Genomic DNA, 15,450 nt, shown 5'->3' with positions numbered 1-15,450 from the left:
AATAAAGTAATTAATTAACTTAATAAATTAATTATACAAGAAATATTTTGTTGGAAAAAAATCAAATATAAGCAAGTAAAAAGTACCTTTCCACTACTCTTTCTCTTCCCACTGTTCTCTTCAGAGGTAACCATTGATAATTATCTAGGCTGTGCTCTTTCACACTTTCTATACATATATGTGGGTGTATGCATATACATAATCATGCTTATTGGATTTTTAAAATTCAAATGAAATCAGTCTATATATTTTTCTATAACTACCATTTCTCCACCTCCAGATCATCTTACAGCCCATCTTTCCTGCTGCCTCAAGAGTAATCATCCAAAATCACAAATATGATCATGCTTAAGAACTTTTGCTAACTGTCCATCACTTAAGATAGCAATATCCAAAATTTTGCCACTAGCATATCAGCGTCACTGTTTTATTTTTGTAAGATTTTCATATGTCCTGGTGTCAGTTTTTTCCCTGTCTCCCACCCCTTACGCTCACTTCACCTCTATGCTCTGTATTTCAGAGGCTTGGAATTTACAAACTACACTTTATAGACTCTTTCAGTTACTACCTTTCTGTTAGGACCTAAGATATGTCAATTACCAACCAGCAGAAAATTGGAAGCCAGAAGTAAGAGATAATCCTGCTTCTGCAGCAGTTGCTGGAAGTTCTAGTGATTGCTCTTATGGCAGAAGAAGTGCAATGGTTCTAGATTCCAGAAGCCTGAAAGGTGGCAACTTTTCAATAGTTCAAGCCCTTGTCAAGGTGACAACACTTTATTTTATCCATAACTGAAGGCACCATCAATCTCCAACACTGTAGAAGCAAGTGTAGACCTCTGGGTTCCAGCCCAGGGACATTTGCAGCTTCAAATCCACTTCTTCCTTTTGTTCTTTTAGCTCTCCCAACATCTTGGTAACAATTCCCCTTTACTCAATTTTCTCATTTGAAATACATAGAGTAGTATCTGTTTTTTATACTTGATTCCTGTACTATTTTTCTCCATTACTCCTTAAAAACAACAACTTGACTTTATCCTAAATGATAATATCCATAGGTCTTAAGTTTGTGTATATTTTTCTAATACATATTAGATTGAATGCATAATTATTAATATTAAAAGTGTTCCTACCTGTATTATCTAAAATCATCTTTTGTATTGATATGTACCCCATTCTGGGAAATTCTAGTCTGGGGAATACAATCCAGCCTCCCATTCACCATCTGCTTGTGGCCCCCTCTCCAGCTCCCATCTTCAATTTCCCTACACAGACTCTTCCATTCCCCCCTTCTATATCCTTCCTCCCTGAACCACATGCCTTTCTTAAGCAACTGCATGTTTTTCATGCCTCTTCATGTTTTGTGCTCTATTCATGAAAATATTTTGATGCCTTCCCTAACCAGAAAATTTCTTCATACTCTTAATTCAATCGTCACCTACATTTTGAAGGTTTATTTATATTTTATCCTATTTAAAAGGCAGTTTTAATTCACTTCATGCTCCCTACTAGACTAGTAAGTTCATTTGTAAGAGTCAAAATGCGACCCCCACATGAATTTCACATAGTAAGTCAGAGTATACTTGTTGAGTAAATAATTGAGAAGTGGATGAATAGTCTGATGCCTGTGGCTTCAGTGGGTTCCTTCCCTGGAGGAGGGAACAGAGCGATGCATACAATCACTGTACAGCACAGTGTATGTGCTTACAGAGTGGCCCAAATAGGATAGTCCAGGAAATTCAGTACAGGAAAAACTGTGGATCATAACTTTAAAGAATTAGAATTCAGTAAAACATGCTTCGCATTACACCTCAACCAAACACAAGTGTTCAGCAGCCACCTCAGGATCTCTCATTTCTTTGAGATCTCTCTTCATGCACACCAATTGTCATGTTATATGGTCTAGAGTAATAGGACATTTCGTACCAACAGTAACCCACCTGTTAATGATTCAAGAGGTCAATAGCACCTAGACTATTGCCATATCAACATTTTCAAGATACATACTAGAGTCCAACAGATTGGGTTCACACTCTTATTTTGCAACTTTCCTATTTAAATAACTGGAAGTAGTTAACCTCTTCATACCTTAGTATTCTCATCTGAAAAATAAGGATTATAATATTTACCTTATAGTATTATTTTGCAAATTTAGTGAGATAATACAGACAAAGTGCCTATTAGTGCTTGATTAATGGAAACTATAATTTTATCACTATTATTATAATAGAATTAATGGAATAAAATAGAAATTGCTATTGGGGATATTGCTCTAGGGGAGCTAAGAAGGCAGAAACTTCAAGAGGGCTACATGTAAAGGGACTGTGAAGCTGAGCCTTATGGGATGTCCTGTCTTGGAAAGGCTGATGGCTCACAGCTCCAAATGAAAGAATGCAGGATTGCAGGGTCTGGGTGGCAGCTTGGCCAAGGATTGCTTGGAAGAGATTTCCCTTTGAAGTATCAGGCTAACTTTGAACTCAACTGAACCAGCTTTCAACTCTCAGAGGGCAAAGGGAGACAAGAATACAGAGACATAAGACAAGCAAACACTATTAGCTTTTATAGTCAGAATAGGAACCTTATGACCTAGTGTTGCAGGAAAAAAAAAATGAGTTTATTATTATATCATCCCTCCAGTTATCTCTACTACCTGCCACGTAATCCACAGGATTTTCCACTCTACTATATCACAGTAAAGGTGATCTCACTGGGGGACCTAAACTAAATCAGATTCCTAAAAGTTATTGTGTAAAGGGAAATTTTGTTGAATATGCTTTTCAGTGTAGTCTGTGTAGTATGATTCCTTTTACAGTGCCAGCCACCACCCACAAATTTTGTTTGACATATTTGTACTTTTGCCCTCCAGTGGGTTCTTCAAGCATGCACAACTCTAAAATTCCATCGATATTAAATGGCTTTAAGGCAGATCCCGTTCTAGGTAGTGGACAGTTGTTAGAGGGGCACTCTTTAAGGAATTTAGAACGTAAAGAGGCAGAATAGGCAAATGAAAAACAAGGCTTAAGAATGTCTTTTGAAAATTTTTCTTGAAGGATGTACACCCTGAAATCCCACCAAAAGTATTTAAAATAGTTAATAATAGAAACACAAGACTTCCAGCACTAACATGTCCAACTGAGCTGATTTTACTCAGAGCTAGAAGGTCCAAGTAGAACCATGAAGAGTTTTTCATATCTATAGCTGATGTTAAGAAAGAGAAAGAAAGAGAGAGAGAGAGAGAGAGAGAGAGAGAGAGAGAGAGAGAGAGAGAGAGAGGAGAGAAGGAAGGAAGGAAGGAAGGAAGGATGAAGGAAGAATGACTGAAGGCATGAAGGAATGAAAGAAAAGAAAGAAAGAAAGAAAGAAAGAAAGAAAGAAAGAAAGAAAGAAAGAAAGAAAGAAAGAAAGAAAGAAAGAAAGAAAATCCCCAGGTGTCAGGAGCACAGAGGAAACTGAAAGTCAAAGCAGTAAGCAGTGAGCTGAGTCTGGGGCATCTAGGGTTGCTGTCAGACCTGGAAATAATCCCAATGGCCAGGAGCATGGGATTTTGTACCCCACAGAAATAGGAAATGAGGTCATAGACCTGTAAAAGACACAAAGTGGGAACTGAGACGCCTGGTAGGACAGCTACACCAAAGCAAATCAGGGCCTAGAGACACTACCCAATGGCTCAGGGGATTGGGAAAAAGTATGTCCCCAAGCCAAGGTCCTAGGCTGGTGACACCTGATAACTCTGGACACATGGCAGAAGGAAATGCAAAGTGTTCTGATCCCCTCTAACATGAGCTTTATACTCCTAAAAGACTTGACAGTTTATACAGTGCTTTTACCAGGCAGAAAATGTCATAACCATTTAATGGATAAGGAAGTGGAGACTCAGAAAGGCTGCTTTATTGTCCAGGATCATACATCAGTTAGAGAAAAGAGCTGAACCCAAACCCAAGTCCTTCCTATCTGCAGCCCTGCCTTTAGAGTATGGGCTTGCAAAACACCTCCTGGAACACCCAGGAAGTAGGCAAGCTAGCACTGCAGACACCCTGGGATCAGATACAAATGCAAAGGTATCTCATCTAAAATGAATGTCAGTTATATCATGACTACTAAGAGGCATGTCACCTCCCCACCCAAGTCTCCATGCCGCTCATCTGAGTAGAGAATTAGAGGAGGCGAGCTGGAGTCTGTGGGTTGATAAAAACCAGAAATTGTTCCCAAGATGAGGGAGTCTTCCTTTTTTCCTGAAAGCCACTTGAATTTTGTCATTCCAATTAAGTTTATCTTTTCTTGTGTTCACTTACCTTGTGGATGGAGATGTCAATTTTATGGAAAACTACTTACAACTATGAAATTTCAAAATGGCCACTAACTTACTTGGCCTCAAAACTCACACACACAAGAAATATGACCAAAAGGAGGCCACTGGAGTTTGCCCGAAAATTGCGTTATCTAGGATCTTGGGGAAAGAGGACATCCTAGTCTTGTGTCTGTCGTTTTGGTCTACCTGCCTCTCCGTCAGGTTGTCCATTTGCTGTGGGAGCTGTCAGGTCTTCACCAGCTGTGCCAGCCCCTTGACCAGCCTCTAAATGAATCATGCCCAGACAAGGTAGGCAAAAAGTGCAGGCAGCAGGGACCTAAGGAAGTCAGCTCACAAACCCTGCTTTTTCTCAGATGCCAGAAAAGGAGTACTTGATCCAGGCTTCTTAGAGGTCTCTGGCATGAGTGCTGACTTGCCCTAAGGAGAAACTTTTATCACTCTCCCTCCCACTCTCCACATTAGAGCCCAGAAAGCAGCACTGTGGGGCATGTCATCTGACATCTCTGGTCAAGGGCAGAGGGTCTGGACGTAAAATTTATATGCCAAGTGTAAGCCAAAATTAATTTTAGCTATAATTAAGAATATAAAGCATTTATTTCAGGGGGGAAAAAAAGCTGCAACTGGGAGACATAGATTCAGGTAGCAACCTAAATCGTGTTCCATCAAGACCAAGAGGAGGTTGCCTTTTATAAAGAAAGTCCCTCCCTACCCTGCCCCGCCTCCCCTTCCCTTGTAGGTTCTCAATTAAGTCTATTTTACATAAATGAGATATCCAAATTTGTACACTTCTGATTGTTCCAAATCTCACAGTGCTGATTGTTTGGCATTATGCGTTTTGATTGGTTGTTATGGAGCAGTTCTGACTGATGGCGTAAAGAAGCAGGGCATAGTGTCAGAGCCAAGTTCAGTCTGAGGTTCTTCCCAGTACAGAGTACATGAGAAGCCTCTATCAGCAAATGGCCACTAGGCTCTTATTATTTATAAAATTTGAGCCCTTAGTTGACCATGGGGAGTCCATCACAGCAGATAAATGCCTTGTCAGGGTTCACATCAAATGAATCTTTCTTCTTGGGGTGCACAGTTTACTGAAGTATTTGAAGTAGTTGGGGAGGGGACTAAATAAAGATGAATGGAGATTCACTTTGCAGAAGTGAGCAGCTTCAAGTTCAACACTAGGCTTTCTAGAAACCCTTCCTGCCTCAATGTTACTGGGGGTGTCTTAGCGACCCATTACCTCACATCCATTTACTGGCCCTTCTCCTTTCTCTCTGCTTCATTTCTCTCTTTCTTTTGCCCTGACATCCAGGAGGGAAGAAGAAGACACAACTGGTCTTCTCCCAGTCTCCTGCACAGCAGTAGCTCTTCTCCTTTACCAACTTAGCCCTCACCAAACATGTATCTGGGGTCTCACCCTCTCTCCTAAGCAGCTTATCTAGTCATTTACACACACACACACACACACACACACACACACACACACACACAAACACACACTTTCCTCTCCAAGAGGAATTCTGATGCCAGTTCTTAAAATAATGACTTTTTCACTTCCTTACATATATGAAAAAAAAAATCATTGTCCCACCCGGAAGAGATTAGGGTCTAATATGACATCCCTAAATACAATGAGACATGCTAAGAGGTTTATAATCAAAGTTCAGGACAAAATGAGAGGAGACTGTAGATGTGCCTATCATCCTTAGAGACAATTTTCCCATTCCTGTTGGGTGCTAGAGCATTTGCAGAGACTATAAATAACCGTGAGTTCTCAGCATACAGCCAACTCAACATTCTCCATTCCCAACCCGTCACCTAAAAGACACTTTGTGTCCTGGGCACTGTCAGAGGAGGGCCGGGCAGGGAGGGCAACACCACTCTGCACCAAAAGGAAAGGTTTACGGGTGGCAGAATCCACCTGGCAGCACATTCAACCAGTGCTACACTGTTCAGAAGGTAGTGATCTTTTCATGGCAGGGTATATGTTAGTGCTAAGGGTGCTGGAGAAGGGCTCTGGTGTTGAACACATAAGTGAATGAGAGGACTTCTAAGGTTCTGAATCGACATATCTAAAAAAAAGTTTTGAAGTGTATGTGTGAGGTAGGTAGAAATAATAGAGCACAGTTTTACTGTGTGCCGACACAATTGTGTTAGTCCTGTGCTTCTCATGCTTGTCTTCTTGTGGCACCAATGTCCACTGGCATTAACCCTCATCCACTCACATGTCCCCTGTGTCATGCATAACTAGAACCTGAAGGCTGACTGGCTTCTAGAACAGATGCCCCAGCAGCCCAGAGAGTTCCATGGTGCAGAGTAAAGGACTGCCAGTTTGACAGAGGAATGTGTGAGCATATAGTCATCTTGGTGATTGTGCTGCACATAGGAACAGACAGGATCCCCCAGCAAGGGAGGTAACTCTCCAGGAAACAGAGCTCTATCTAGAATCTGCCATCTACCTAGGCACGGCTAGAATGGCAGAGCAGGATTACAAAAGAGAAAAAATAGATAAGGATGAGAAGAGAATAGCTGGTTATCAGGCCTGGGATCACACATTGCCAGCCTTATTCACATCCTCTCACATGAGACTCTTAGCCAAGACACAGCCCTGTTATGGCCACACATGCATAAATACCCACACCTGAATCTCCTTCCTGCCTAGCCCCAGTGATTCTGATTTGAGGGGTTATGCCAAACTGACTACTATATCTCTTTATATTTATTATTTTCTTTTAATGAGAAGAGTCATGGCCTCATTATCATTTGACAGCTTTTATTTGATGACCTATCATTAATTGGACATTTACCAAGTGCCAGGTATTGAGAATACCAAGGAAGAAGTACAATGGAAAAGAACACATAGAGAAATAATCCCAGCAGGAATTAGAATATAGGTATGTTCTAAGTGCTCTACAAGCTCAGAGGATTCATAGAGTAAAACAGATGGAGAAGGGAAAGAAGGGCAAAGAGAGCAGTGTGGAAGCAAACACGAAGATGTGAGCATCCCTCGTGTTCAGTTAGCCCAGCCGGTGCTACCTTCTTTCTTTCCCCTCCTTTTTCTCTGCCTAATAAATTATATCTCAGTTTTCACACAGCTGGTTGAAAGGATTTACACCTTCTTTTTAGTATGTACCATTTTTCACTTCAAAAAAGAGACTAACTTGACTGTAGAAGAGCCTATTACCGAGGAGGAATTTCCAGAATATAAAATAACTGTAGGGACTGATGATAATTTTGTAGAAATTAAGTTTGTGTAATGATAAGGTAATATAAACGAGGTGAGATTTTGAGTTTAACATGATTCTTTGGTATTTTTCTCTTTGTCTAGATCTAAATCTAGATACACACACATATGGATGCATAAACATGTATGTGTTTAGATATATATACATATACATATACACACACATACATTTCTTTAACAGTAAGTCATATATACATATATTTGCACTGTATGTTCACCTCCCATAGCTAGATTTCTTCCTATCACCACATATTGACCCCTTTTACCTCGTCTACCTCCAACCTCCACCCCACCCCTCTGGTAACTACTAGTCTATTGTTCATGTCCATAAGTCTCTATTTGTTTGTCCTCTTCATTTGTTGTTTTTAGGTTTATATCCTACATATAAGTGATACTATGTGATTTTCAGCTTTTTCTGTCTGGCTTAAGAGTACCATCTTAAAGGCTGCAGAACCACAGGGCTTTGCACTTGATTGACACCCATTAATGTTTGCTGAATGAGAGCAAATCTCTTCTGTGCTTATCTTGTTTTTTTCCTTGACCATGCTCTCAAAAGTTAATATTTGAACCTGGCCATAAAGGAGCTGACAGGTGCTGGCTGACCTATGGCCAAAATTCAAAGGGAAACAGCCTCCTATAAATCAGCCCAAACTAGACCGCCCCACTGGCATTGCTGCAAGTCAACTGTGGAGAGAGCCTAATTGTCACCATGAACTTCTCTGGCAAGTACCAACTGCAGAGCCAGGAAAACTTTGAGACCTTCATGAAGGCGATTGGTAAGTGCTGGGCTGGACAGCAAGCCTGGGGGCGAGGGGTGGGGGCGGGGGAGGGCAGTCATGGCAATGAGAATCTGGCCCTGAAGGTGGGGGCTAGTCATCAATGTGGGTTCAGTGTTGAAATGGAGAGAGAGGTTCAGGCTTTATGTAGACCAGGGGCAAGGTTATGCATGTTACTTTTGCTGTCACTTGCAGTTTGTGCTATTATTCACTGCACAAGGCACTCCAGAGGCAAGTGAAAGGACCACTAAACTAGAGTCTAATTTGGGTTGAAGCTACCTCTACTGATACCTGATTGTGCAACACTGTTCATTCATTCATTCATTCATTCATTCTTCTAACAAACGCTGATTCAAGAACAACCACATTCTAAGCTCTGTGCTGGATAAATACCAGGGAAACAGATAACAATGGACCACATTTCCAAGGTAACAGTTTAGAAAGAGAAAAGAAAAGAAATAGATCCAATAAAGGATCTCCTAATGTGTACTGTACTGAGTGCTGAGTCAGTGCCAGGCACTGCAATATGCCATTGATGTGAAATATCCCACTGAATCCTCAATAAAGAACTCTGATTTAGGTATTATTATTTTTCCCATTTTAAAGTCAAAGCTACTGAGGCTTTAAAAAGTTAAGTAAAACTGACCAAGGTCACTCACGTAGGAAATGTTTGCATCAGGATTTTAAGCAGCCACAGGTTCCCAGAGATCCCACTTCAACCCACTGTGTCCCTCAGAGGATTGTACAGGAAAACGTGGCACTCACAGGAGGATATAAAGGGTAGCCTTGATGGCAGTGAAGGTGAGCCTTAGCTAAACCTTGAATGATGAGTAGGTGTCCACTGGGGACTGGGAAAGAGGATTGTGCTCCAAGTAGAGGGAGCTTTGTGAGAAAAGGAGCAGTGAGACAAGAAAGGGTGCTGAGAGGGAGAAGGGTGGGAAAGATGGCAAAGGCAGAGAGAGGAGGACCTTTGGGGCCAGCAGAAAGCTTGGATCTTCTACAGAGCAGTCATGCCATCTCTCTGTGTCTTACATCTCTCACTTATACTATAAGACCCTCCACCCCAATGGTCAACACATGTGCTTTTGTGAACCTCAATTTGTATAACACCACGGATATGCTCTGAAATTTGTAAAACTCTGTCCCAGGGGACTCCTGATACAGCTTCCTCTAGAGCCTTGACAGCAGAGGTCAAGGTAAGGCTAGATGGACAGATGTTTGCCAGGACAGTGCCAGTGTGTGCATATTGTCTTGGCATACTTATTAATAGCTCTCCCTCTCACTCTCAGGAGTGACCTGGCTTGGAAGATAAACAGTATTGGTGAACTCAGGTATGAAGGATAAAATGCTTATACTCAAAGAACAAAGTCTCTTGGTGTTAAAGGAGGAGGAGCGAGGAAGGAGAATGAGCAAAAACCAGGGTATGCCCTAGCAGAGAGGTTCTTCAGGCCAGAGGAGTGTCTTTTTTTTATAAACCAACTGGCAAGATAGAGCACAGGCCAAGTCAGACCATTGACCTTTCCTTTCAGAATTCAAAGCCAATGTTGCTCACAGGACTCCAGTTATATGCCTGTGGCCTCCAGAAAGATACAGCCCCTCCCTCTTTCCCTCCACACCACAAAGTTTCTCTTGTGACCACCACCTTGCAACTCTCACCTCTGCTCATCTCTAAATCTCAAATGATTTCCACCAGGTCTGCCTGATAACCTCATCCAGGAAAGGAAGGATATCAAAGGAGTAATAGAAATTGTGCAGAATGGGAAGCACTTCAAGATGAACATCATCGCTGGGTCCAAAGTGTCCCAAAACGAGTTCACCTTGGGGGAGGAATGTGAGATGGAGACCCTAAATGGGGAGAAAATCAAGGTAAGAGGTGCCCCTCTGGCCACACTCTGCTTCTACACTCTGCTCTCCCCAGGGCTTCCTCCCTCAAGGCTTTCACTGCACAATTCCCATCATGGACACCCTATCTCTGAACTCATTCCTGGGGTGAGAGGTAGGGAGACAGGGACAACTCTTAAGGAAGAAGCTCTTAATGAAAGCACTCTCATTTTCCAAGGACTGTCTGGGATGCTTTGACTCAAGAATCTGAGCTCTCCCAATATGGAGGATATGGGGAAACCAGGCATAGAGCAGGAGTCTAAGTCTCAGATTCTCTAAGGCCCAAGAGTGGGCAAGTGGGAGATCAGTGAAAAACCTTTAACAGAGCCCTGAAGTCATCCTTGATTCCAAAGTAAACTGGCCTTTGCTGAGCCTAAAGCTGGTGATCATGAGGAGTGGCTTCCTGTAGGAGATGCTGACAACACCAGAATACCAGGGCCTCAGATCAAGTTTTCCGGGCTGGTCACTGAGCACCTGACCTCAACTACCTCATCTGTAAAACGGGCATAGTTATCCTTCCCAGGCTGAAGGCAGGGCAATATCACTTCAGCGAGACTGTGGTTCAGGTGTGCAATGAGTGCTGAGTATGGACTTTGTGAGTTCTCAGAGGCGATGGCAGGGAGATCCATGCACTGGGGTGCCCATCACCAGGAGCCTTTCTTCTTCCCTTAAAAACTCCACATACCCCATCAGAGCCAACACCACTGAACAGCCATATGCACTCCTTCCCTCCAGCCAACTTTGTGCATTGGGCCCAGCACATTGGTTTTTTCACCTCTTCTGAGCATTCCTTATTTCTGTTTCTCCAGATATAACATTACAAGTCAGGAAATCTCTGATAAATTTTAGGAGGAAATTTTTTTTGACACGTGCATTATAAGGGGCAGGCCATCATGGTTTTTATCACAGGCCTTTTCCAATTGTCCATTTTGAAGGCAAATTATTAACCTTGGCCAGAGTCTTCTGCTCCCTGCTGGGTTTCTGTTACCTCTTCCCAGATGCATAAAGCTTGAAAAGGATACCGCAATGAGAGCTAAACATGCTGGAAGGAATAATCCATACCAAAGCAAAATATGTGCTCACCTAACTGGCCAGTATTTAAAATTTTGCTACTACCTTCCTCCATTAGCTTGGAGATTAAAATTTTACTCAAGTTTACTTTAGTGTTTGCATTTGAGCCACTTAGCTGTATTATGCTGATTTCCAGATCACATACCATAAATTAAAATTCTGACAAAAGAAGCTCTGACATTTCCTTTAATTCTTAGATACAACTCACTTCTGTTTAGAGCCAGAGAGCTGGGGGCTTGACCTTATATCGAGATGAATGCTTTAGTTTTTGTAAGCAGAGACCCACGCAGGGGAACCAACCTTATTAGCAAGCATCTTGCTCCCTGATCAGACACTTTCTCATAGGCCATTTCTTCTGTCCCCTGCAGACAGTGGTTAACATGGAAGGTGGGAACAAACTGGTGTCAACTTTTAAAGGCATCAAGTCCACCACCGAACTCAATGGAGACATACTCACTACCGTAAGTTGTTGCTCCAAGCTGCGGTTCCCAATGCTTGAGGGGAGGAGAAAGGTGAAGATTGAGGAGCAACATTCCCCACTCCCTTTCCTGTTGTCAATCTCTGCTACCACTTGCTGAAGACCCACTATGTATCAGGCAGTTTACACACATTATCTCTAATCTTCCCAACAATGCTGAGTTTTCTAAATGGGGAAACTGAGGCAACAAGCGGACAAAGAAAAGAAGAGCTAAGTTTCTTCTGAATGAAGTTTGTTTCACAGGGCTGTCATCCATAGTCCTACACTACACAACCTTAAGGAGAGCCACTTCCATCATAGATAGTTTAGATTTGTATATCTATACAATTTTACAGTGCCTGCCAGTATGGAATATTATTCTTAGAAAATAAGCTTTCCAACAGATAGAAGAGCAGTATATTTAGAAAGGGGCAGCATTTTCTAATTCACCAAAGACTCCACAAGTGCTGGCAGTTGCCCCAGCTGGTGTTCCTCCACCTCTTCTGGGTTCTATCATCTGTCTGTCCTTCCACCACCATTTTCCTGGTGAGGGCTGACCACTCCAACTGCCCCCATTTTCTTCTCTTCTCTTTGCCATCCCCTTCCCTCACCAAACCCAAATAAGATCGGGCAAGGGAAAAACTTGGTAGGAGGGGACACAGGGCCATTCAGAGCTACCAGCATAGTCCACCTTTCTCAGTCTCACTGGGATATAGCCACAAGGCACATTCACAGGCTAAAGGGCAGAAATCCATTCATTCCCTGCTGTGGGCCTCAGATTCATGGAACAACTCTTCCCACTGATACAGAACCCACATACAAGGAAAGCTCTGTTTGGCCAAAAGTTGGACTCTTCCATTGCTTTTTCCGTTTTATGATGTTGCAGTAATTATTAGTCATAACCCTTTCCTTCTGCTTCAGCACAAATCATGAAGCCACAGAGACCTCCACATGCCTTGCAAGCCAAGGGCGCTCAAATGCTTTTGCCCTTTTGCCATTTATAAGGAGAACCATGTTCATGGCAATCCTATGGCAGTTTATGAATCTGGCATACTCCAGTTGTGTGTGTCATATCATCCTTTGTGCCTAGCTGCTGAACATGCCTTGTCCCTGATTTAATGCAGTGTTTGTCCATCAGTTATGTCCCTCTGGTTCTACCATGACCTAAGGCTATGCTTTAAGGAGTAACAGAAGGCAGAATGCTGCTTAAGGGGTCTGTCATCACACAATTCAAGTGGAAAAATCCCTCAGCCAAGGGAGAGTTCCATGGTTGACAGTCAACCATGGAACATGCAGTCCCCGCCCCAACTCCAGCATATTCACAGCAGAGTAGGGAAGCCCCAGCTGGGGAGCAGATGATTTGCCTGGACTTATCCCTGGCTGATGTCCTTTAATATTCTCCATCTCCTCTAATCCTCCCATCTCCTGTGAGGGAGACAGGATGAGGTATTTAATAGACATGTTGACCTTTCTAATGTCATTCAGCTAATGGGTTATAGAACCAGGATTTAAAACTGGATCCTTCTATTACATTCCATTGCTGCTGAAGCTAAGGGATACCTTTTTAACTCTGATGACATTACCATATATCATTAGCACAATCTTTTTTGAGAGAACTAGTGAGAAGGAAGGGCAGGAGGAGAAAGAAACACACCTCAAAAACTCGAAAACTGATGAACCTAATATATTCAATATTTTTATATGCTTCACAGCTTTGGGAGGAAAATTATGCTCTACCTACTATGTTCCAGGCTGGATGCCTAGGTGTTTCCATGTATATATGTGTTTGCTATTCAATACATGTTTGGTGCATAGTAGGTACTCAAAGGAACTTTGAGAAATTGGAACAGACTAGAATGGTTTGGATGGTCTTGTTTTAAGAGCCATTGATGTAGAAAGGAATTCAGTAATAGGCAGGAAAACTATCCACATGAGAAAGAAAAGTGACGGATACTTGGCGTGGAATTTTAGAAAGATTGCCGATGCTTCCTCTGGTCCTATAGAACACGAGCCCCCAATCTTTTTGGCACCGGAGATGGGTGTGCCTATGAGAATTCAATACCTGATAATCTCAGATGGAGCTGAAGTGGTGATGCTAGCGCTGGGGAGTGACTACAAATACCGATGAAGCTTTGCCTGCCGTTCATCTCCTGCTGTGTGGCCCTGTTTCTTACAGGCCAGGGACCTACACCAATCCATGGCCTGGGGGTTAGGGACCCCTGCAATTAAAAACAGAGGAATCTTTGGGTTGCTTCATATGTTAACATCCTTAGGGTTATTTTGATGGCTTAATTATCTCTTACAATTCAATATCAGATGAGCATTGCACGTTTTCTTTTCTGACTTTCAGACCATGACATTGGGTGACATTGTCTTGAAGAGAATCAGCAAGAGAATTTAGACAAGTCTGCACATTATGTTTTTTTACTGTATAAGATTAATATAATAAAGTAAACTTTGTTTAAAAAGTCTTTTCTTCTTGATGGCCTTTCATTGATGGTGCTACTGGTATTTGTAAGCACTGATCACCTGTGTTTTTGTAAATTTTGATGATCTGCATGTTCCATCATAACTGGGTCAGGTCTGAAGCAGATCCCAAGCCGCCTACGCAGGTGACACTACGAGGAACATGAAATGTAGCTGGCCCTGTAGGATGGCCTTGGAATGACCTTTCCTGTCAGCTGGAGCAAAAGGGTCTGTAGTGTGCTGGCCCTAAGGGTGGCTCCCCATGGGAACAGAGAGCAGGAATGCTAGACAGACAAAGGAGAGCTGTGCCCATGAATGTGGGCCCCACCCACCAGTAGACATGAACAAAAAGAGCAGGCACTGACCTAACAAGTAAATAATTCTTCCTCTTCAGGGAAGATTGAATGAGGACCTGAGCAAGAGGTGCCAGAAATGGACAAAGGAAGGTTGGGAGGAAATTTCCTCTATTCTATGAACAGAGGCAGAATGTAGGAAAAGAATCATCTTTCTGAACAATACTTTATATCAGGTTATGGTAGTTCTCACAGGTTAAATTGCATCTCCCCAAAATTCACAAGTTAAAATCTTAACCCTCAATAGCTCACAATGTGACCTTAATTCAAAAGAGGGTCATTGAGCATTTGACTAGTTAAAATGAGGTCATTCTGTACTAGGGTGGGTCCTTAATACAATATGGCTGGCATCCTTATTAAAAGTGGAAATTTAGACAGAGACACCCCCACAGGGAGCACAACATCTGAAGACTAGAGTCATGCTGCTACAAGCCAGTTAACTGCCAGGAGCAATGAGAGGAATTTGGAGCAGATCCTTTTCTTCAGAAGGATCATGGCTCTGCCATCACCTTGCTCTCAGACTTCTAGCCTCCAGACTGTAAGATAATAAATTTCTGTTGTTTAAGCCACTAACTCTGTGATATTTTGTTATTACACTACTGACAAACTAATACAAAGTTCATGCCCCATCTCCAAAGAGTTGCCAAGCTCTGACATTTCTACTTTTATCATATCTTTCAGCTCCCAGAACTGAGTCCAGCTCACAGAGAGCTCTCAACAAAAACACTATTTTAGGAAAATCTAGTTTTCCTACTATACTTTCATAAAGAGCACTTCATGCTGGAACTTCTTATGACCAAATGTGGGGCTTTTTTTCTATACCCTAATCAATTCTAGGACACCAGCTGGGTATGCTACAATTTAACTCAATTCTGACACTATCTACCTAGTGACAGGTTAAGA

The 15,450-nt window shown here is 42.2% G+C and overlaps 1 protein-coding gene across 1 annotated transcript; it reads left to right on the top strand.

Moving 5' to 3' along the window:
- Positions 1-8,182: 8,182 nt before the first annotated feature.
- On the top strand, positions 8,183-14,199 carry FABP1 (fatty acid binding protein 1). The gene is made up of 4 exons (XM_016136323.2): positions 8,183-8,319; positions 10,013-10,185; positions 11,640-11,732; positions 14,079-14,199. The coding sequence occupies exons 1-4, from the start codon at positions 8,253-8,255 to the stop codon at positions 14,127-14,129; spliced, it is 384 nt and encodes a 127-aa protein (XP_015991809.1). The 5' UTR covers positions 8,183-8,252; the 3' UTR covers positions 14,130-14,199.
- The last annotated feature ends 1,251 nt before the right edge of the window (positions 14,200-15,450 follow it).

Source organism: Rousettus aegyptiacus, unplaced genomic scaffold, assembly GCF_014176215.1.
Source record: "Rousettus aegyptiacus isolate mRouAeg1 unplaced genomic scaffold, mRouAeg1.p scaffold_m13_p_7, whole genome shotgun sequence".
NCBI lineage: Eukaryota > Metazoa > Chordata > Mammalia > Chiroptera > Pteropodidae > Rousettus > Rousettus aegyptiacus.
This window is presented reverse-complemented; position numbering and strand designations above follow the sequence as displayed.

Excerpts from the sequence above, each read along its gene's own strand:
- FABP1 (XM_016136323.2), top strand. The coding sequence starts at position 8,253 with ATGAACTTCTCTGGCAAGTACCAACTGCAGAGCCAGGAAAACTTTGAG. Across the intron at positions 10,186-11,639 it reads TAAATGGGGAGAAAATCAAG|ACAGTGGTTAACATGGAAGG; the intron begins GTAAGAGGTGCC and ends TGTCCCCTGCAG. Across the intron at positions 11,733-14,078 it reads ATGGAGACATACTCACTACC|ACCATGACATTGGGTGACAT; the intron begins GTAAGTTGTTGC and ends TCTGACTTTCAG.